General features: G+C 48.7%; 1 protein-coding gene across 1 annotated transcript in view; it reads left to right on the top strand.

Moving 5' to 3' along the window:
- The first annotated feature begins 2,223 nt into the window (after nucleotides 1-2,223).
- Nucleotides 2,224-22,918, top strand: part of PTGFRN (prostaglandin F2 receptor inhibitor) — an 85,908-nt gene continuing 65,213 nt past the window's right edge. Inside the window, exon 1 of the mRNA XM_004263298.3 lies at nucleotides 2,224-2,542. Coding sequence (XP_004263346.2) covers nucleotides 2,494-2,542 — 49 coding nt within the window. The 5' untranslated portion in view covers nucleotides 2,224-2,493. The remainder of the gene's footprint in view (nucleotides 2,543-22,918) is intronic.

Genomic DNA, 22,918 nt, shown 5'->3' with positions numbered 1-22,918 from the left:
ATATAATCTCTCATGTCTCTTCTTATAAGGGCACTAATCCCATGCATGAGGGCTCCATCCTCAGGACCTAATTACTCTCCAAAGTCCCCACTTCCAAACACCATTGGGGATTAGGGCTTCGATAGATGAATTTGGGGGGTCCACAGACATTCGGTCCATAGCATGTGCTAAACCAATCGTGACCAAGTTCCAGAATGTGTGCTTCAGACATTAAGCACTGTGCATAGTTAAGAAAGGGAAAGATTTGAGCTTCTGGAGAAGCCAGGCCTTACTCTTCTCTGTAGTTCCAGCATCCCCCAAGGCCTAATATTAGGCTTGCATTTAAGGTTGATTGAATTAAATTGAGAAATTTGCCTGAAAAAGTCTCTGGGATGGGAAATGGAAAGGAATTGTAGGGTGGGTAAATGGCATGAAAAAAGGCTTGGTTGACAAAAATGAATTGAAAAAAAATTTTTTTTGGATTTCCCTGGTGGCACAGCAGTTAAGAATCCGCAGCGGTTAAGAACCCGCCTGCCAGTGCAGGGGACATGGGTTCGATCCCTGGTCCGGGAAGATCCCACATGCCAGCAACTAAGGCCGTGTGCCACAACTACTGAGCCTGCACTCTAGAGCCTGAGAGCCACAACTGTTGAGCCTGCACACCACAACTACCAAAGTCCGTGTGCCTAGAGCCAGTGCTCCGCCAAAGAAGCCACTGCAATGAGAAGCCAGCACACCTGAGCGCATCAGTGAAGACCCAATGCAGCCCCCCCAACAAAAATAAAATAATAAAAAATAAAATTTTTTTATTGTGTTAAAATATATATAACATAGAATCTAACATTTTGACTGTCTTTAAAGTGTACAGTTCAATGGCGTTAAGTACATTCACATTATTGTCCCACCAGGTATGAATTTTTAAGAGTCTCTTGCAGAAGGGTTCATACCTGGCTAAATTTAGGCACTTTTGTTAGTGGAAATAAGAAACACTTGTTAGTGGAAATAATGATTATCAGAGTAAAAGCAATGTTCCTCTCCCCAATTGGGGCAGTTTCCCATTAACATCTGTGATTTGTTTTGCATATATTAATGAAAGGCTGTGGTATGGGGGGGCGGGGGCACCAGTTCTGCTCCCTGTATGTTTGAATTATCCTTGTGAAGTTTTAAACAATGAACACTAATTTTTTCCCCCAATACTGGGCCTTTTGTATTCAAATCAAAAGCACAAAGCCCCATTATGGGGGGAGAAAAGAATCTTTATTGGCAAACAGTTGTGTCCACTTAAAGCAATAAATAAAAAGTCTAAAGAGTACATTCCATATGAAGTACTGTAGCTATTAATACACGGGTTCCCAGGGTCTGCCCCCCTCCCCCCATGGGTCTATTTGTGGGGAGTGTTAATCAGTGCCATAGGCACCCCTGAGAAGGAAGGAGGTGGGTGAGGAGAGGCGAGGCAGGCCCACCCAGCCTCAGGGCAGTGAGCAGAGCCTGTGAGATCTGGGTTCTGGTGTTGACACTTCGATGTGAATCCCAGGGCAAGGCACCACACAATAAGGCCTCTGCTCTTTGGAGGCGAGAATCCGCAGCCTTTAAAGTCCTTTCCTCTCAGGACTTCCCTGGTGGCGCAGGGGTTAAGACTCCGCACTCCCGATGCAGGGGACCCAGGTTCAGTCCCTGGTGAGGGAACTAGATCCCACATGCATGCCTCAACTAAGAAGCCTGCCTGCTGCAACTAAGACCTGGTGCAACCAAATAAATAACTAAAATAAATAAAGAAATATTTAAAAACAAAGAAAGTCCTTACATCTCTTTCAGTCATATCTGAATAATATTTAGCCAGGTCCAAGCGGCTGGTTGGTGGGGTGCTTAGTTCAGGACAAGTGGGTGAAGGTGCGGGGAGTTAGCTGAGGGAATTGGAGCCCCGCGTGGGTGACTCCAGAGTGGGGGAACGCGGGGTGGCTCGGAATGGAGCTCAAGCGATGGGATTTCCAGATGAGTCTTTCTAAGGCCAACTTTTAAAGGTCGGAGGAAAGTTTGCCGCGGGGCGGGGGCCCCGAGGGGGGAGCTGGGTGGGCTTCGACGTCTCCTCCCCTTTAAGCGGGTGGCCCCGGCCCTGCCTCTGTTACCTGGAGCGGGGAGGGGCTTGGGAAAGTTTGTGTTTGTTGCTGGCAAAGCGCCGGATGGGAGGCGCGGGCGGGCGAGCGCTGCGGTTCCTCCCTCCTGCTTTCGGGAAGCGGTCGGGGCTACACGCTCGGCTCGGCGGGGCGGCCCTGGCGCCCGGCTCCCGGTGCCCGGCCGGCTGGAGGAGGAGGGCGGAGGCGGGCGGGCGGGAGCGGAGCGAGGGGCGCACGTCGGCCCCAGCGCTGGGATTTCTCGGCTTGCGAAGAGAGCGGAGCAGGCGCGCGGCCCAGGCGGAGGAGCGCTGACTCTGGAGCAGCCGGAGCTGGAGGAGGAGGAGGAGGAGAGGCGGCGGGAAAGGAGGAGGAGGGGGAGAGTCGCTCCCGCCCGGCGAGCATGGGGCGCCTGGCGCCGAGGCCTCTGCTGCTGGCGCTCCTGTCGCTGGGTGAGTGCGCGCGGGGCCCGGCGGGGCGCGGGGGGCTCGGCCAGGCGCGGGGGGACCTGTGGGGCGCGGCTGCCGCGCGCGGCCTGGGGCGCCGACGGTGCCGGGGCCACTCCCGGGAGAGCGGGCCGGGATCCGCGGGCGGCGGGGCCCGGCGGGGAGCGGGCGCGAATCGCGCGGGGTGCGAGTCGCCGTGCTGCAGGCCGAGCCTCGCCCGCACATGTGCGGGGGGGAGTGGCCCCAGGCCGGCTTCCCCGGGCCCTCCCTACCTGTTAGCCGCCCGCGGCCGGCTCACCTTGAACTCCCGGCCCGGAAGGTGCCTGCGGTCCCGGCCCGCGTCCCCGGCTCGGGAGCGGAAATCCGCGGCTTTGATCTGCCCCGCCATGGCCGAGACCGGCCGAACCGCACTCCACACACACTCCCCCGCGCCGGGCTGCCTTTCCAGGGAAGCGAGAGGATCCGCCAACTTCCTTCTGCGAAGGTCACGGGTGGCCCCGAGCGCTACAGTAAAAATCGGTGCGCGGGTCCCTCTGTCATGTTAGTTGTGGCTAGCTCTTCTGCCTCAGTCTTCTCCTTCAGCTCCTCTGAAGCTGCCTCGCTGCATATTTGCACACAAAGACCTGGGAACCTTGGCTTCTTCAACTTTTCCTACCTGTTACTTTTTCTCCCTTACTGTCCCCTGTTTTCCATCCTCTCTCAACCTTGGTGCCTCTAGATTATTTGGCCCAGCGCCCTCCCCCAACCCAAGGAATCTTTGGTGTGATTTTTTTTTTCCCCTCTCCATCTTCCATTCACCCATACACACAGACACCATCTTCACATCGTGTAATATGGTTATATTAATATAACCAAGTAGTTATCAGCCACAGAAATAATCTGCTGATTAAGTGCCCACCATGGATCAGGAAGGCTGACTCTTAAAAGCTTTGCTATTCCTGAAGCCCTTTGGTCAGTGTCAACCAGAACAGAAGGAATTCTGTGACCTGACCAGGGGTTCTCTTCCACACCGCTAGAGAAGGCAGAGCTGAATCTTTTATAAAGCACATGGTGTGTGGTGTCTGTCCCAGCTGCACCCAGGGTAAATGACTACTCTGCACTTACGGTCAGAGGGTCCCAGTGGAGACCTTCCACAGCCACTCCCGTCCAGCTGGCACCAGGCTCCACACTGTCCCAACTCCCATGACTCCTGCTGCTGGTGGGGGGGGGGGGGCAGGCTTTCTAGCTGCTACTGTGTTTTTTTCCTTCATGTCTGAGGGGTTTTCTGGAACTCCATCCCTAAAAGAGCTCACCCAACCACATTGCTTTAGCTGCAACCAGGTGCAGAAAGCGTCCAGATCTTTCACCTAATTTTGTAGCATCTCTTCTGTGGTCTGTGGTCCTAGTGCTTTTATTCTCTTCCTTTCACTCTGGGACCCTTGTAAGTTTTCCGTTGGTTGCACACTGCTGGTGGTAGTCCACACCCATTACATAATTGGCTGATGTGTCTGGGTCAAGCAGGGCCACGGCTACTAGTTGCACAGATCGTGCACTGAGTGCACAACTCTAGGAGCTGCTGTTCACTTCGTCCTCTGTGTGAATGGCCCTCCCCAAAGTTGTGCAATTCACAGCCCCTGTACTAGTTAAGAGGGTGAGGCCAGGTAGAAATTTGAAAAGAATGTCCGTGAGTAACTATGGTGAGGGAGATAAAAGGGAGAGGGAGCAAAGAGAGACCAGCAAAAGCAAAAATAGAAGTGGGGAAAGTACAGCTTGGGGAAGTCTCGGAGGTATTCCAGTACATCCTGCCCTGGCTGGACATCTCATGTCAACTACACACAGGCAGTGTGTGTGGTGTCACCAGCCAATGCCTTGTCCCCTAACAGCCCCTGAACTTCACGTTCACCTGATAGCTTGCTGTACCGAATCTCACTTGGTGTGGCTTCCGTGTGACCTCCGGGAGGCCCTCCCTGTGGTACCACTACTCTAGCACTGTACTGATTCCTGAAACCCAATATGTTGATATGCTAGATCATCTTTGCTCTTGTATTGCAACCTGGGCATAATCTTGCTGTCACTCTCTTTGACCTCTACGTTCACACTGTCGCCCAACTCTGTTCCTTTTCCCATAGTGCAGACTCGAGCGTCTTCCCTGTCCTTCCTGTATCTAAAGTTACTGTCCTAGCTCGGGTTCTGACAGCTCCCCACACAGATCTGACATCTGTACCTGTTTGACTTTTTCCTCCAGCCTCCCTTCTAAGTTCATCGTTTTCCCGAAGGATCGTTTCTGGAGGTCCCACCTTGGCTCATGAGTCCCTTATGATTTCCTTCTGAGGATGTTCTGCCCCTTGTATTCTCTCCCCTCTAGTCTTCTGTCTGATTCAGATGCTTCATTCTAAGGAACCTGTTTGCTATCCTTTACATAGAATGTATGTGAATCTTCTGGCCTTTCCATTTCCCATGACCTGGGAACGCCTTTCCTGCTTCTCTCCTCTTACCTGTGTATTTCCTTTTCCCCCTAAAACTACTTCCTCCATAAAGCTTCCCTAAATAAGTGTACCTATCACAGTCACAACAGAACCCACTCAGCTTCATAAAGCAGGTTTTCACTTCCATTGCCCATGTCTGACTCATCTCATCCATCCATTTAATACAGCATTTCTTGAATGCCCAGTGTGTCCGTAAGAGTGTCCCAGACAAATGATCAAGACACAGTGTCTCACTGAGTGGTCAGTGGGGGTGGGCAGACAGTTAATAGAGCAGCCAACTACGAGCCAGAATGAAGTACCTGACATAGAACCAAGTGCTGGTAGGAAGCAAGGAACAGCAGGATTAATTTTGACTTGGGGTCAGGGTTGACTTTGCTGAAGAGATGACATTTGAGCTGAGCCTTGAGGATAATTAGTATTTTGAAAGAAAGGATGGAAGAGCCTTCCAGGCTCTGGGGAAAGGCATCCAGTGTGGATGAAAGTGCCTGGTTCATTCAAAAAGGGCATGTAAGTTCCATGTAAGTGAAGGTGGGAGGAGGGATACTAGGAGGGCAAACTGGAAAAGTGGGTCTGGGATGGATTCTGAAGGCTATTCTTGCAGTGCTTAGGTCTTCACTATGTGGGTGGGCTTGTTGGCCTGTGGGTGCTGCCACACAGCCTGTGCTTCTCCCATCAGAGCACTTCTTTATCTCACTGTATATGATTATCTGTTCCTGGTCTAAATCCTCACCCTGATTATATCCCACGGGGCAGGGACCAGGTTGGTATTGTTCACTATAATATTCCTCTTACTAATCGAGTGTCTGGCACAGAGTAGGTGTTTCATAAATATTGGCTGACTGAATGAATGTACGTGTATATCATTTTTCTGTGGGTCATGGGTTGCCATTGAAAATTTGCAGTGTGAGATTGATACAACGTGGTGATGTGTTTGAGGAGGCCAGTCCTAGCGTGGAGCATGAATTAGAGAGGAAGGTATGAAGATTGTGGAGGGGGATGAAGGTACTGTCTCTCTCTTTTTTTAAAAAAAAATTTATTTATTTATTTGGCTGTGCCGGGTCTTAGTTGCGGCATGTGGGATCTTTGTTGCAGCATGCAGGATCTTTAGTTGTGGCATGTGGGATCTAGTTCCCTGACCAGGGATCGAACCTGGGCCCCCTGCATTGGGAGTGTGGAGTCTTAACCACTGGACCACCAGGGAAGTCACTAAGATACTCTCTTAATGTGTGTCTTTTAAAAAAAATACTTGCAAATCCATCGAAGTAGTTTTTAAACAACAAAAACATTACATCTATGTTTTAAAATCCAAATAACATAGAAGGGTAATGTATTATTGTATTGGGTAGGCTAAATTGCTCTAACAAATGGAATCAAAGAACAGTGGTTCAAACAATGGAAGTGTCTTTCGTAACTCTTCTTGGGGATGTTTCGGATGAAATGGTTGGGTCTGATCACTGTTGCACACAGGCATTCTGGCTCCCAGGCTGATGGGCAGTTCTGCTGTCTTCAGCCCCTAGTTTCTTTTTTTTTTCCCCTTAAATTTATGTATGTATGTATGTATGTATGTATGTATGTATGTATGGCTGTGTTGGGTCTTCGTTTCTGTGCGAGGGCTTTCTCCAGTTGTGGCTTACGGGCCCAGTTGCTTCGTGGCATGTGGGATCTTCCCAGACCAGGGCTCGAACCCGTGTCCCCTGCATTGGCAGGCAGATTCTCAACCACTGCACCACCAGGGAAGCCCCAGCCCCTAGTTTCTAAGATCACTTGGGTTGTCACCATCGCCCTTCCAGCCCTGTAAAGGGGAAAGAGCATGTAGTCTTCCTGGGCTAAGCCCGGCAGTGGCCCCCATCACTTCTGCACACATTCCATGGCAGAGGATTTAGTCCAGGCCACACTAACTGCAAGGGAAGCCGGGAAATGCAGAGGAATGTGGGAGCCGTGTGCTGGCTACTGTAGAAGAAGAGAAGAACAGATTTGGGGGACAGCTTGCAGTCTCGGTGTCACTTATAAAGGATATAAGGTAAAAGGATGAATGTGCCCACCCTCCCACTGCCCAGGCACAGCCACTCATAGATAAGGTACATGTGTCTGTATACTGAATGTTTTGTTTGGTCTTTTCTCATAGCTTCTACACAGGGCTCTGCACCTAACAGGCACAGAGTAATAATAGCTGCTATTTATAGTGTGCATACCAAGCGTCAGGCTCTTACGGACATTTTCTTATTGAATTCTCACGGCAACATTTTGAGAAAGGTACTGCTATTTTCTCCATATTACAGATGAGGAAACCGACACCCAGAAAAGTTAAATAACTTGTCCAGAATCATACAGCTACTCCATGGCTGAGCCAGAATTTGATCACAGGACCCAAATTTGGTCTCAACGAAGGAGAGATTGACCGATGTTCACCATCGTCTTATTTTGTGTATCACTCAAGATGAGTTTAGACGAAAAAGTATAATACTGGTTTGAAAGCAAAAGTGCGGTTAAAAAGAGGAAGGTCTGGGGCGAGTGCAGCCCAGGCACGATTCCGGAAGGGAGGGGCAGTGCCAGGATGCACCTCATAGATGTGACAGCTCTGCAACCCCTAAGGCGTCACCACCCCTGCTCTGAGGAAAGGGACCAAATTGCAGCTTCCTCCAGAAAGCGCTGGAGGAGAAAGGCTGGCAGGAGGAACCCCAGTCAATCCATCCAGCGCAACCGTCTTTGAAGTGCTGTGGACTTCAGAGAGTGCTCCGCTCTCATTTTAGCCTTGTTAACAGAATTCCTATATCTGCCAAGCTGATTAATGCCTGCCCCGGCTGTAATTATTCTTATTAGCCTGCTGAATAGGAACTCTAGTTGTCAGTGATCATTCCTTACAAGGTAGTCGTGCTAGGCGGCATTTGTATGTCTATTTTGTTTCTGTGCCGAGCCGCTGAGCTGATTTCTACCCCACAGGTTGAACGTACATTTCCATACTAGTGCAGTGTCTGGCCGTTAAATAAGGTGTGTGCTTGTCTGTCAGTGTGTCTGCGTCTCACTTTATCGAATGAAGTTGGGGGGAGCTGTCAGGGCAGTTCATAGCTATTCTGTTTAATTGCCTTGGTTTCTTAAAGGCAGGGTAGCAAGGCCCTTTGACCCTTCGCTTTGGGAAAATAACTTGAACCGGCAAAAATTCTCTGTAGTTTATCTTCTGGAAAAGGCAAAGCACTGCTGTTGGCACAGTCAGTGCTTTTGAGATCTTGGAATATTTTCCTCCACACCAACTGTAGTCTTTGCGAAGCAACAGAATTAGACCCAGTAGTTAACACTGTCGTGGACCAGCAATGCTATTTCCAGGAGACTAGAGATGCTGGCGCTGTGGGCACATTTGTGTTCTTCAAAGGCTGATTTCTCCACAACACTCCCTATGTGTTTGTGCAGGATTAGGCAGTCACTAAGCAGCCCGATTCAAGTTTAAGTATGATGTTTGGGGACCTTAATTGCATCCTGCTTTGCACCTTTATAAGTGCCGAATGTGAAAGCATTTGCATCCCTCAGGGTATTTCAGGGGAATGGGGAAACAGCGTTTGGCCACTGTTGCACTGTCTAGGATAAATTTGGCTTAGAACCGTGGAGAACAGAATTGAGCGTAAGGGTTCAAGGCACATTTCAGGATGGGTGCTACCTTGGAATGCTACTGAAATAGAGGCAGTAATGCAGACAGATGGGTCACTTCTCAGACCTTAAAAGCCAAGAACGAGAACGTACTAATAATCTTGTTACTTCCTTGTTCTTACTTAGGGCTGGACTGGGCTAGAACCTCCCAGCTTGTGAGCCATGGTAAGGGACCCACATGGGGTTCAGGTGGGTTGTAGGTGTGTCAGAGTTAATTACTGGGTCTCATTCTGTTGCTTCACAAAGACTACAGTTGGTGTGGAGGAAAATATTCCAAGATCTCAAAAGCACTGACTGGGACAACTGACACCCTCAGACCCTGGAGCCCACATATCAGAGCAGCCTTGAAACCTGAAGCCCTGTCTACCCTGAGAGCCATACAGCTAGTCCCATTTCCTATGTGTGCTGTGATTGGCTGGAAATTGACAGTTCTGTCTCTTACTTGGGGAACCACAGCCCCTGAACCCCAGCCTGGCCTTAGGATGAGCAGTTTGAAGATTGAAGATGAGAAGCTCAGTGACATGGCGAGTAGCTCATCTATTTATTCAGCAGATATTGAGAGAGTGCCTGCAGCTCTAGGCCAAGCATTGTTCTGAGTCCTGGGGATTCTGCAGCGAACAGAGCCAACTCAGATCTGCCCTCCAACGGTGGGACAGGATGCACTAGATGTGTGGTGGATGGTATCCCCGGAAGGTGCAGCACCACCCGGATGATGGAGGTGAGGGTCAAGAGCGAGTTCATGGGAATGCCTGTAGTTGGGGGACAGGAAATGGGAGAGTTCTAGAAGGAGTAGTCACAGGGATGGCAGAAGCACCAGGAGATCACTCTATCAGAAGCCAAGCAGAGATGGATGTAGGTAGATTTGTTAAAGAGGGAATAGTCAAATGCTGCACGAAAACCAGAGAGAGAAAGAGAACCCTTGGATTTGGAGGCTGTGGAGAGGATGGAAGGGAGAGGTGGAGGGGGATAGGGCAGGAGCTGTGTGCTGTAGGACACATGGTTTCTGCAGTGCTCTCTGCCATTTTAGCCCTGCGAGTGGCCCCAGAATCCCCGGACATATCAGCTGGAGGTCATCTATATGTTCCCTTTCATTCTCTGTATACATTTTTGAACGTTTCCCCCATGTTCCTCTGGGTGTCCTCGTCCACGTTGATTGGTGGAATTAACCTTCTCTCTGACAGCTGCACTGAGGCCTTCAGCTGTCAGTTGGAATCTCCAGCACGGGGACTCCGGGGCAGTTTTATCACCCATCTTTCTCCCATCTTCATCAGCTAAGATTTCAGTAGTTTATATTACAAATAAACCATGACCTGTGTGTTTCTAAACTGTTTCTGCTCTTCAAAATCACATATGGAGAGAAAAAATAGGGCTCAGGCTTGGGAATCAGCCCTCCATTTGAGTCCTACCCTTCAGCACTGTGAAACTGGACAGGTTTCTTAACCTCCTGGAACCTCATTTTCTGCACATGTAAAAAGGGACTGTTACCTCTCTTGCAGGTTTGTCATGAAGATTAAAAATAATGTGTCTAGGAAAATGCGCACATTAAACTTCACGTATGTAAATCCCTCGAACTTTCCTACTCAGAGTGGGGTCTGGGGACTAACATCGTCGGCAGCACCTGGGAAGAATCTCAGGGCCCAGTCCAGTCTGCTGAATCAGAGTCTGTGGTTTAACCATATCCCCAGGGGATTCGAGTGCTAAATTCTGACAAACGCTTGTCTGGTAGAGTGCTTCACACATGGGTTATGTGGTGGCCTGGGCTTCCTTGGCGAATTTTGAGGCAAAGGCCATGTTCAGAGCGTCAGAACTAGAGGAGAGTGGGACGGGCTGGGCTCTGTGGGAATGTGGTAGGCGATCAGTTAGCCATGAAGGGTGGGGCTAGCTTAGGTCTGTAGTGGAGGTACTCAGCCTGGTTTCATGACTTTCTTCCACCAGGTTCAGCATCCGGGGAACAAGGCAGGGACATGGTGTGATCTTGCTGTGAGAGGAGGGGTGCGGGAATCTGTAGAAAGCTCTGACAGCATCATGGAGACAGTTGGCCAAGGAGTCCAGGTGGGACAGGCAGCTGAGAGGCTGGAAGGCCTGGTGAGTCGCAGAAGGTTTGAGGGCCTGGAGGACAGGATGAGGGTAAAAAAGCAGATTCAGAGGCACAAGGGAGTGGGTGGGCCAGAAAGGTAGGAGGTGAGGGTCAAAAGAGGTAACTTCTGAGTCCAGGGTCTTGGAAGTGCCTATCCGAGGGGTAGTAGGCTGGGTGAGTAGTAGCCAAAGTTTTCACCTCTCATGTCATTTTGGCCAATTTAACATCTGACTGGGTCTGGCCGAAGGGATTAGGAGACTAAGCAGTGACGTTTTAGAAGCATTAGTCCCAGGTATTGTAGGGAAAAAGTCTTAACCTGTGACTAGGATGAAAGGGAGTTGGGAGCAGGTAGGCCGGGGAGGAGCCAACATGAGGATTATTTCCTCCTTAAGAAATTCCTTCCTGGGACTTTCTGGTGGCACAGTGGTTAAGAACCCGCCTGCCAATGCAGGGGACACGGATTTGATCCCTGGTCTGGGAAGATCCCACATGCTGCAGAGCAACTAAGGCCGTGCGCCACAGCTACTGAGCCTGAGCTCTAGAGCCTGCGAGCCACAACTACTCAGCCCGTGTGCCACAACTGCTGAAGCCCTCGCACCTAGAGCCTGTGCTTCGCAACAAGAGAAGCCACGGCAATGAGAAGCCCGGGCACCGCAATGAAGGGTAGACCCCACTTGCTGCAGCTAGAGAAAGCCTGCACACAGCAATGAAGACCCAACGACGAAGACCCAATGCAGCCAAAAATAAATAAATTAATAAATTAAAAAAAAAATTCCTTCCTATCTTTTATATAACACTTATTTTGTGCCAGGCCCTGCATTTTCTATATATTAACTCATTTAGTAGGCTTCATAACCCCATGAGGTAGGTACTGTTAGGACCTCCATTTGATAGAAGAGAAAACTGAGTCATAGAGAGGTGAAGTAACTTGTTCAAAGTCACACAAGTGGTCCAGCTGCTTGGGTTCAAGCCCAGATGGCCTGGTTGCAGAGTCTGGGCTCATAACCACAATACACTAGACTGCTCTCTGTCTTAGTACAGATATTCAAATACATGTTGGAAAACATAGAAAGGGATTGATACAGTTAGTTAAGATGTGATAACATTTGTGTCCTTGTCTTTTAAAACAGGAGGCTGGGATTCTGACCCTTGATCTTCCACTCACTAGTTTTGTGACCTTGAACAAGTTGCTGAATAGCTCTTAGCCTCTGTAAGGTAAGGGGCTGGGCTAGCTGATCCCAAGGCCCCCTTCCATCTCCAGAATTCTTTGAGTTCATGCTGATCCCTGCTGTGGTCCAGATGGGCCGCTTGGTCCAGCCCTGGCTCCTCGCCCATCTTGCCCAGCACTCCTGTGTGCAGCCTGCGCCTTTTGTCTCATCTGCCTGGCACCTCTCTGCAACGGGGCTTTGGTGCCTCTGAGGGCTCTGGGAGCTGTTTGCTGTTCTGTCACTGCAGCAGCACCTGCTTCCTCCTCCTAGCCCATCCCGTGTGGTGAAACTGGCGTCTTTCCTCACAGTACTCTAGGTTACCGAGGTATCCCCACCACTAACTGCATTTTTTGATGGACCTCTGGGAAAAAATCACAAAAACAGTAAAACCAATAAAGCGTTTCTAGATGGCGGACTGTTCCTTATTACTGATTTTTTTTTTTTTTAAGTAAGTTTCGTTGAGGATATCAGCCACAAGTAAGTTGCGGTTGAGTAATCCAGTTTCAGCCCTCAGCAATGTGACTTGTGTTTTCTTCCCCATTCAGCTCTCACGTCGAACCAGTAGACAGTTAGGCACCACGGTTCTCCTTTTCCTGACACCCCAAACCACAGCGAGGAGAGACACGGACACCTTTAGCTGGGTCCAAACGTTGACACCACTTTGGAGTTTCCACCTTCCTGTAGAGTAGGAGAGTTGAAATTCCGACGTTGCCCATCAGTAGCCTTAATCGACTAAGCGATGTGTTCTAGCATTTGGGGACTTCCTTCCTTTTCATTCTCTTAGCCCGAAAGGGGAGGGCGCAAGTGATGTTGGATACATTCACAGTGAAAAGGAAACATTCTGGAACACCTCCATGCTGTTGGTTGTGTGTTATGAGCTCAGTCCTTACTGCATGCCGGCTGCTGCCCAGCCCTCTGGCTACTTTGAGGTGCACGTGTGGATGCTGGTTTTGACCCATGTCTTGGACGTGGGTCTTCTGGGGGCTCATCGAGAACACTCTGGGAGTGAATTCTCCACTGCATTTGAGGTGGCTTGCTGTCATATGCTGTTCTGGGGGCAAAGGGGTGGATAGTGCTTTATAAATGCACTGCCCCTCTAGGATGTCCTCAGAACAGAATGTTGGCTGATCTGGTGTCTGTCCAGTGTGCTGCTATTGGCTTATGCTGCAGTGAGGAGTTTAAAAAAAGCAAAACCAAACCACTTTTGGCGCAGCTGTTCATGTTTTCCATTTTCTGAAGGCTGGCACATCCATATATTTTCTTATTTATTAGAAGGCATTATAGTCCATCATCTTTGATTGGGAAATCCATACAGTATGTTCCAAGTTAAGACCATAGTACCGTGGCAGGCACTCGGTCACGCTGGTCGAAGTGAACACAGTTGCGAATAAATACACTGTGCCCAACTATTGATATATGACGTTCCTGCTTTTCCTTGTGACCTTATTTTTTAGTACTTCAGCAGCATTTAGAGACCCTTTACCATGTTTCTGACACTGAAAGATGACAAAGGCATTAGGAAATGGAGTCCAAAATGGAAACCAAACCAGTTACAACTGAACAGCAGGTTGGGTTGTTGGTGCTTTTTTAAACACCTGAGTGGATGCATTATGGGATAGCTGTGCGTATGGAGCTGTCAGAATTATAGGGATGAAACAGGCCGGGAGCTGCTTTATCGTAAGGCTCCGTGGAGCACGTGGGTCTGGAAGGCGGTTTGAGCCAAGAGTAGGAAAAGCATTTCAGGTAGGAAAATGGCCGGCACCGTTTCTCAGAGGCGGGCGTGAATCAGCGTGCGCGGGATGGCGTTCCATTTGGGGATCAGCTGACTTAAGCTGGAACAGTAAGAGAGACCTCAGGGAGTGTGGGTATTAAACTCTGGGTCAGGGAGGTTGGAAGAACGGGATCAGAATCACCCTGAAAGTTGTCAGCAGCATTGCCGGCACCCACAGAGAAGCTAAGAACCCACGTGCGTGAGGCTGGCGAGGTCTGCTGGGGCCCGCAGGAAGCTAGCCTGCTAAATTAAGGTGATAAGTCAGGCCTTAATCCTATTGTTGGTGGTTTCTTAAGAGGAAAATGGCTCACAAAACCATTGCTGATGTTCCCCTTAGGTAGTTTATCAGAGCATCTCTTCAAAAGACTGTCACCAAATAAGAGACGCATAAGTTTTAGAGGAAGGATGGGGAATTTCTTCTGTGGAAACAAGGTTTATGCAATCATGTGGTCTGTTCATCAGAGTCCCACTTTAATAACAGTTTATTCTGCAAACAAGTTTTTTCCGAACATCAATATGAGTCCCAGAAAGCTTAGTGTTGAACCCAGCTTGTAAGTAACTGGGGACAGTGCTTCTGTTACCACAGCTCGGGGGTGGCACAGAGGCAGCAAGGTGGTATATACTGCCCAGTTGTACCCCCCTGTACAGGCCTAACAGGAGTTATCCCACAGCAAGGTATGTTTGGTCCTACGGAAATGGCAATGGTAAAGCAAGCTCTGTGTTCTCTCCAGTGCGTTCATTGACACCATTTGGACCTCAGGGTAAAGAAGCCCATAATTAAGTTTTGATGACTCCGCTTGAAGTCTTCCCAAGCAACCCTCACTCTATGCCCTTAGAAACAACTATGTCATCTGCGTACACATTGCCCCTCTCGTGTTTATAGATTGTCTTGGAGTTACTTCTATTTGTTTGACTCTTTGGAGCCCAGTTCAAGCCTCACTTCCTGGGAGAGGTGAGCACGCGTTCTGGGGGGCGGCTGCCTGTAAGGTAAGCACACAGCTGTGTCCATTCCTTTGTCCTGGGCTCTCGCTGGACCCGTTCTTTCAGAGCATGGCCATCGGTTTATAATGCTCTGTTTACTAGGTCGAGCGTCTGTCTCACCCCAGACTGTAATCACCATGAAAGCAGGGCCAGGTCTGCTTTTGTTTACCCGAGTGTCTTAGGACTTTGAGTTATTGAATGATTAAATGATGTGTTTAGAAAACACCTGTATATCTCATGTGTACATGTATAATGTATATGACATATACAACGCATGTATGAAATACACATATAAAGTCTGTATTGTGGGCCTTAAGTCATAAAGGGGACAGAGGTTATCTGTGTGTCCTCACTATCTTTCGTTTGTGTGCGTACTGTCTTTTTCTGTTACTACCGTAGTATTTCCGAAGTGATTGCAGGTGCCTTCATTTCTAAGACAGGTTGGTGGGATGGGGTAGGGGAGGAGAAATGGAGTCCACACGTGAAAAGGCAGGGATGAGAAAGTCCTCATTCTTCCTCATGTGATTTTCTCCATTTTCTCCTTGCCAGCTCGTGTGGAAGACAAACGACTCATGCTTCTCACTGTTCACTCTCTACCTCCTCCACCCCTTCCTCCCTTTGTGGGGTCGTCACAGCCTCTCCCATCCCCGACTGGCATCTGCTCCTTCCTGGGCTTCGTGTCAGTGGCTCACAGCGTGGGGAAGCGTACTTCTTCGGTTCCAGTGCAGGCTTCACGTGCCTGGTGGCTGGGTTCTTGCCATCGCTCTTCTCATAAGTGGCCAGCTCTGGCCACGTCTGCGGGAAGGGGCAGGGGGCTGCTGCCTGCAGCATGTGCCTTGTCTTGCTGTTGGCCTGGGTCGTAACTACTCCTTATTAATTACCCTGTGCCAGGCTTTAGTCTCGAGCTCCGGGCATATGAGGACATAGTCACAGACCCGAATCCTGTAGCTGCCAGTCTCTATGTGGAGGCATGACATATACCCAGGAAAAGAGGTGGCCTCGAAGAAGTGTCTAAGGGGGATCCCCTGGCGGTCCAGCTTCCACTGCAGGGGTCACAGGTGCTAAGGAACTAAAGTACTGCAGACTGCGCAGCACAGCCAAAAAAACCAAAAAAAACCCAGAAGTGTCTAAGGATTGTTAGAAAAAAAATGCTGAAACTTTAATGAAAAGGGAGAGCATTCTGGGCCAGTTTAGACAGAGGAGCTCTTGCAGAAAAGGTGGGACAGCTGACACAATTCTCCATACCTGTTTGTATCACTACTTGTGTCCTCTCTACCTGTATATGCATTTCTTTTAGGCTTTAGTGCTTTGTCTGGATTGGGAAACCTTTGTAAGGATCCAAAGCACCCAAGTTGTTGGCTTCTCTAGCCCCAAAGGGTGATAATAAAACGCATGTGGCAAAATGTGGGGTTTGGAGTATCGCGATGTTATCACTTCCTGGGGTGCTGAGAACTGGTCTCTTGGTTGATGATGCTGTGTGTTACGGTTGCTCAAACCGTATGCTTTTCGCTTTCTGTGATGAGCTTATCGAAGAGCTTTTTTGAAAATTCATCAATGAGGGGCAATTCCTGATACAAATGAGATTTAAGTAACTCCCGTTAACCCATTTAGATGATGGTCCAAAGATTAGTTCTGGCTCTGAAATTCCAGTTTGCAGAAGTTCATTGAGATAGGAGTGATCCCAGCCATTGCATCCGCAAGCACGTTGCTGGGCTAGGAATGTGGTGATGAGCAGCGAGCCCTCTGCCCCGCCATGGAGCTCACAGTCCCGCGAGGGCGGCGGACAAGCAAATGAGCCTGGGATGGTCACGGTGTCCATGCCGAGTCGACCCTCAGTAGGACCATTCTGAACTCTGCTTGGGGCTGGGGGCGGATCAGGAAAGGTTTCCACAAGATGGCCTTCATTAAGTCTGAGCCGTCAGTAGGCTTTGTCTGGTAGAGAAAGCACGGGTTATTTGTTTCAGGCAGAGGGAAGAGCGTGAGTAAATACACCTGTTTACAAAAGCTTGCGTGTGAAGAAAACTTTTTGGTGGCTGGAATGGAGGGTTAAGTCGTAGGGGCTTCAGAGGGAAAGGGTTGAGGCTGGAGAGAGAGTCGTAAGATTGTGAAGAGCCTGGAATGTCACCTAAAGGAGTTTAAGCCTGATGTCCTGAGTGAATGTCTATTTTTTCTGGTTCTGCCTTCCCTAAGTCCCTCATGTCATTTATTAACTTAATATTTTAAAAGATTCTCATTGTTGGAGGACTCATCTCCTCCCAGCTTTTCTTTTCTTTTTTTTTTTTTTTTTTTTTTTTTTGCGGTATGCGGACCTCTCACTGTTGTGGCCTCTCCCGTTGCAGAGCACAGGCTCTGGACGCACAGGGTCAGCGGCCATGGCTCACGGGCCCAGCCGCTCTGCGGCATGTGGGATCTTCCCGGACCGGGGCACGAACCCGTGTCCCCTGCATCGGCAGGCGGACTCTCAACCACTGCGCCACCAGGGAAGCCCTCCTTTTTCTTTTTCTATTGGAGTATAGTTAATTTACAGTGTTGCGTTAGTTTCTGGTGTACAGAAAAGTGATTCAGTTATACATATATAACTTTTTCACATTCTTTATTATAAGTTATTACAAGATATTGACTATAGTTCCCTGTGCTGTACAGTAGGACTCGGTTGTTTATCTGTTTTATATGTAGTAGTTTGTATCTGCTAATCGCAGACTCCTAATTTATCCCTCCCCCCACTTTTCTATGAGGCTGCCACACTGTTCCATCGTCCTTAACTTTGACACCTGGCTAGGTGTCGGCTCATCGACTCACCTGATGATGTGGTTCTGCACCCAGTATGTGTGCTGTAAAGAGCTGCTGAGTGAAGGAATGAAATATTGGATCAATGGAGTCAAGGGTCTGTTCCTTGAAGGGCATGTGAACTCAGAGTCTTTTTTTGTTCAAGTCAAACTACCAAACTGTACTCCTCACTGGGCCTCACTGGGGAAGCTGGCATAGACCTCCGTACCACCCATGGCATCTGGCAGTGTGTCTGTAAATATCAAGGGCAGGCTTAAGGCCTTGTTGGGGAGAAAGGATGGACAAGGCAAAGGAAGAGCAGAAAATGGGCATAGAAAACAGTAAAATTGGGGGAAAGAGGACAAAGTTCCTCAAGGGAAGGAGTCGGGGAGAATTTTACTAACAGCTCAGGTGCGTTCATGCCCAGATGCAAGTTTAAACTCATGTGAAGCTCCCATTCTCCTTCACCTAGACTGAAAGGAGGACCAGGTGTTCACACAGAACTTGGCAGACTCTGCTGGCCTGTTCAAACATGGGGAGGATTGAAAATGGCTGAGTAGTGAGGGGGGCTAGGCAGCGCTGGGGCCTCTAGCAGCTGTTAATTTTATAGAACACTCTAAAATAATCCTTGTGGCTGGATCTTGCCTCAGCTTTTTCTGTCTCTGATCCTTGGACAGAGAATTGTTTGAATCATTTCGTGTTCTGTTGAGTTATTTTGGTTACCCACCGGTACAGATTGGCACGAAGTGGCTTTTGCGTCTTTGTGTTGTTCTTTGGTCACCTGACTTCTCGGAACCTCAGTTTCCTTATTTAATCCTCTCAGGGTTGAGTATTAAATCATGTGAACAGGATTTGAAAACGCTAAAGCCATGCTGTAAATGTAAGGTGGGTTTTGTCAGTTACGGGGTCCTCGAGGGCGAAGCTCTCTGCTCCGTACTTGGCTTATGTATCAGTGTTCCGTCAGAGGAGCAGAGCCGCTGTGAATATTATGGAATAAGCCATTTAGTAGAGGAATTAGACTACACAATTTTGGGAGGAGCTGGGGAAATGAAGGTCTGAAAAGGGATCAAGGAAAAGCCACTAGTCGTCCCTCCGAAGCACTAGTGGGGGCGGACAGGCTGTTTCTGGCAGAGGAATCGAGAAGCCAGGCAGAGTGGGACTGCGAGTGGGGCACACGGGACTGGGAGGGGGGGTCTGGCATAAGAGCCTGTGTAAGGGTAGTTGCCTATTTATAGCTATTACCTATGAGGTTGCAATCAAGCATCTGGTGGTCTTGGATCCGAGTTGGTCAGTAAAGATAGCATTTGGGAAGAAACCCAGAGCAGAAAGAAGAGCTAGAACACACTGGAGCCCACCAACACCTGTGCATCTGTCTCTTGCTGCCTTGAACCCTGACGACCACCAGAGCATGATGGCTATTGCTTCCTTTCCACCTCCCAAATCTCACACACACTTACGTCTCTTTTGTCCAACTCTAACCCAGAACTGCACAGGGAGAAGGTTTCCAGGGAGTGTAGTTCCAACTTGGCCATGTTGACTCAATACAAACCTGCACGATTTCATAATGTGGAATTAAGGATTTGGCATGACTGGCCTCCTGGGATCTCTCAAAGGCCATGGAACTGGAGCGACATCCTGGTTAGGTGATCTAGTGCTTCAGTGGTAAGAAGTTCACTTAGTTAATGATCCAGTCTTTAAGAAGTGACTTGCAGCTGTGTTCCTCAGTTGTATCTCCTGTCTTCCTTGCCTTTCCTCTCTGTAGTGCCAGAGGGCATGGTTATCTCAGCAGCAAAAGCTAAGGAAAGTTGCATTGACTGAAGAGCCTGTCAGTTCCCATGGAGCGCGAAGCCTTCTATCACCAAGGTTCTGTTTGACCTGGGGAAACAGATGCTTACTCTCCCTCCTCTCCTGGTATGAAGGCTAAAAGAAGATTTGCAGATATGAATGACTGCAGACCAGAGCCAGAAACTGTCGTGTAAATGTTAAGTGAGAGCAAGGTTTAGATCTCTGTACCTCCCTTCTTCACCCCCATGGTCTGTTAGTCATATTGTCCCTTCCTTGTGTTTCTGCAGCCAGCTCAGGTCAGCAAGGACTCAGGAAGTGCCTTCTATGGTCATCTTAGCTCCTGAGAAAATAACACACTTCGTGAGATTTAATGGCCACACGTGGACCATGTCATCACTCTGAATTCTTTCACCGTTTTTAAAAAAATTTTTTAAGTTTTTTATTTTTTAAAATTATTATTTTTAATATTTATTTATTTATATTTTAAATTTTTTTTTACTTTTTAAAAATTAAAAAAAATTTTTTTTTACTTTTTCTACTTTTTTATTTTTTTAATTTTTAAAAAATTTTTAAAAATTTAAAAAATTTTTTGTCACCTTTTGATTGTCAACTCTGATATTTCCCTGTGTGACCAAAAGTGCTTTGCCTTCCTCCTTTCAGATTCCCTCGTATGTGTTGAACCTATTCTTCATCCTCACTGTGATCCCCCTGACCTTTTTTCCGAAGCCGCTTTCACTTCCTGGGCTCTCATCCTGGTGGTCAGCATGCCAGCAGTGAGCTTGTTAAGGACCCTCTGCCACATTTCTTTGCCAGTCCTCATATTGTAGTTGAGTAACCCACACCAACCGTAGTCTCTAAGTCTGAGCTTTATCATCTTGCTGGGGAAAATCCTACAACCTGCCCACCTGAGTTTCCTACCAGTTAGGGTGTCTTTACTGCCTCAGTGAACCTTGTGTTAGTTTTGTGATGGTTTTCCACTATATTCCTTCTAATTCTTATTCTAAACCTTGTCCACAATCTCCAGGATCTAAACCCCTCTCTGCTACTTCACTGAGACACTGGAGACCAACCTAAGGTTCCTCAAGCTTTTTGCCTCAAAACCTTGCTATATTTTTACCCATCCTTTTCTCCTAAATTCTGAAAAAGGTAAGGGCTCCACCTTTGGCTCTTTTTTCCTTTGTATGTATACACTCTGTCCCTATGTGATCCCATGCCACTTGTGGCTTTGAATACCATTTATGTGCTGATGACTCCCCAATGAATGTCTCTGCTTGGACCTCCCCCCTGAGCGCCAGACACATAAATTTACTGCCTACTCCACTGTACCCCCACTCACATGTCCAGCAGGCATCTCAGACTTCAAAGGGCTGGAAGAAAACTCTAGCCTTGCCTGATACAAATTCCTTCCTGTCCGTTACGTTCCCCTCTCAGTTAGTGGCTTCACTATGCACCCAGGTGCTCAAGCCAGAGCCTGTATCATACCAGTTCCTGTGTTCCTCACTTTCCACATTCAAAATGGCAGTGTGTCTTTTCATTTTATATCCAAAATATATCCTGCATCTGACTACTCCTGAGAATCACCACCACTACAAGCTGAGGCCAAACGTCCATCATCTTTTGCTTGGTCTGCCGTAACTTCTTCCATTCTGGTGTCCTTGCTTCCAAATTGGTCCCACAGTAATCCGTCTTTCACACAGCAACCAGTGGGCTTTCTACAATAAAGCAGGCTCTATCATTCCCTAGTTTTATGTGCTTCCTATTTCAACCAGAGTCCAAGGCCTCTGCCCCCTCGTTCATTATAATCCAGTCACACTGATCTCTTCTTCTATCCCTTGAACACCAGGCTTGCTCCATCTTAGTGCTTTTATATTTGCGGGTCTCTCTGCCTGGAGCAGTCTTACCCCAGAGTTCTACCCCTGCCTCCTTCTCATTCTGGTCTGAACTCATAGGTGACCTGCTCAGAGGTGCCTTTCCTGACCACACTGGCTAAAAGCAGCCCTCCCCCATCCCCAGTCACCAGCACGTTGGCCTATTTTATCTTGATAGCATTTATCAGCGCTCTGGGCTTGTTTCCCCACTCTCCCCTTAACTGGAACACAAGCTTCTTTCGAGCAGGGACTCTTGGCTGAATGTCCGCAGTGCCTAGAAGGTGCTGAGAGGACCAACTGGCTGACTTTCCAGGATAAACTGCCCACTTGTGCCCTTCATCTCCTCTTGCCTGCTTTGGGGTCTTTTCACGGTTGTACGCTCTCTTACTTACATCTTGATTATTCCTTTCTCCTGACTGTTACCCTCCAAGTCCCATACCACATTACTGCAAATGCGCTTCTGTGGAGGTTACCAGTGGTTGCGTGGTCATCAGTGCAGAAGTCTTTTCACAGCACCTGTCTGCCTTGACTTTTCTGCAGGTTTGACATGGTTGCTCATTTTTTCCAAACTGAAGCACAATGGGATTCTACTCTAGATATTGTGCAGGATGCAGATAGTATAGGAACCAGGTCTTGCCTTAGGGGCTCGCAGCCTCCCAGGAGCAAGTAGATGGGTGTGTCCTTAAGTAAAACAGTAGGTATCACTCCAGCCTTTCCTTCTTGGGATTCTTGCATCCCTTGGCTGCTAGGACGTAAGCCGTTTCTGGTTTTCTTCCTAACTGGCTACTATTCCTTTTTGCCCTTTTTCTTCTGCTTGTGTCTTAAATAATAGGAGCTCACTATGATCTTGTCCCTTTCCCTGTTCTCTGTACTCTGTCCCCCGGTGACCCCATGGACCTCCACATCTCCCATATCTTCACCAGATCTCCTCTCCAAGCATGTGACTCCACATTTATCTGGGGCTCAGATAGCTTTGGACTGGGGGGTTTCCATGCCTGGCGGACCTTTCAACTTGTCTGAATCTCACTGACTACTTTTCTCCTCTGTGTTTCCTTGGCAGCGCTCAGCTTCCCTTGGCATGTCTCTCATCTCGGGTCTATCAATGGATTCTTCTTCCAGCATGGCTCTTAGAACTGCTGCCTTTCCGTTCCTGCCCTTGCTCTTTTTTTTCTTTTTTTTCCCGTACGTGGGCCTCTTACTGTTGCGGCCTCTCCCGTTGCAGAGCACAGGCTCCGGACGCGCAGGCTCAGCGGCCATGGCTCACGGGCCCAGCCGCTCCGAGGCATGTGGGATCTTCCCGGACCCGGGCATGAACCCGTGTCCCCTGCATCGGCAGGCGGACTCTCAACCACTGCGCCACCAGGCACTCCCTGCCCTTGCTCTTCTTTTGATTCTTGTACCAACCTTTCCCCCAACCCCTGGCCCCATCATCTCATAGAGGGCTCCCGACTGACCACGCGTGTGTGTGTCCACTCCAGCCTGCTCTTAACTGCACTGCTCTGCTCGCCCTACTCTTCACCACTCCCCACATGTCCCCGCCTAGGCCTTTGCTTATGCTCCTCCCTTTAACTCTGATCATCTTCCTCCGCAGTGTCCCCTGCCCAAACCCTACTCCCTAGCCATTTTTCAAAGGCCCGATTTAAATGTTGACACTGCATGAAGCTTTTCACTAATCCCTTTGGAGGGACGCACCCTCACTTTCTGAGGAACCCCACAGCACTTGCTAGTACCTCTTTTTGGCTACTATATATCGTTCCTCCTGTTAGAGTTTTCACGTGCCCCTTATGACTCAACATACCGTAAGTCCCTTAAAAGAAGGTCC

Source organism: Orcinus orca, chromosome 1 (assembly GCF_937001465.1).
Source record: "Orcinus orca chromosome 1, mOrcOrc1.1, whole genome shotgun sequence".
Lineage (NCBI taxonomy): Eukaryota > Metazoa > Chordata > Mammalia > Artiodactyla > Delphinidae > Orcinus > Orcinus orca.
Note: the sequence above shows the minus strand (reverse complement) of the source record. Positions and strands in the feature narration are given on the sequence as shown.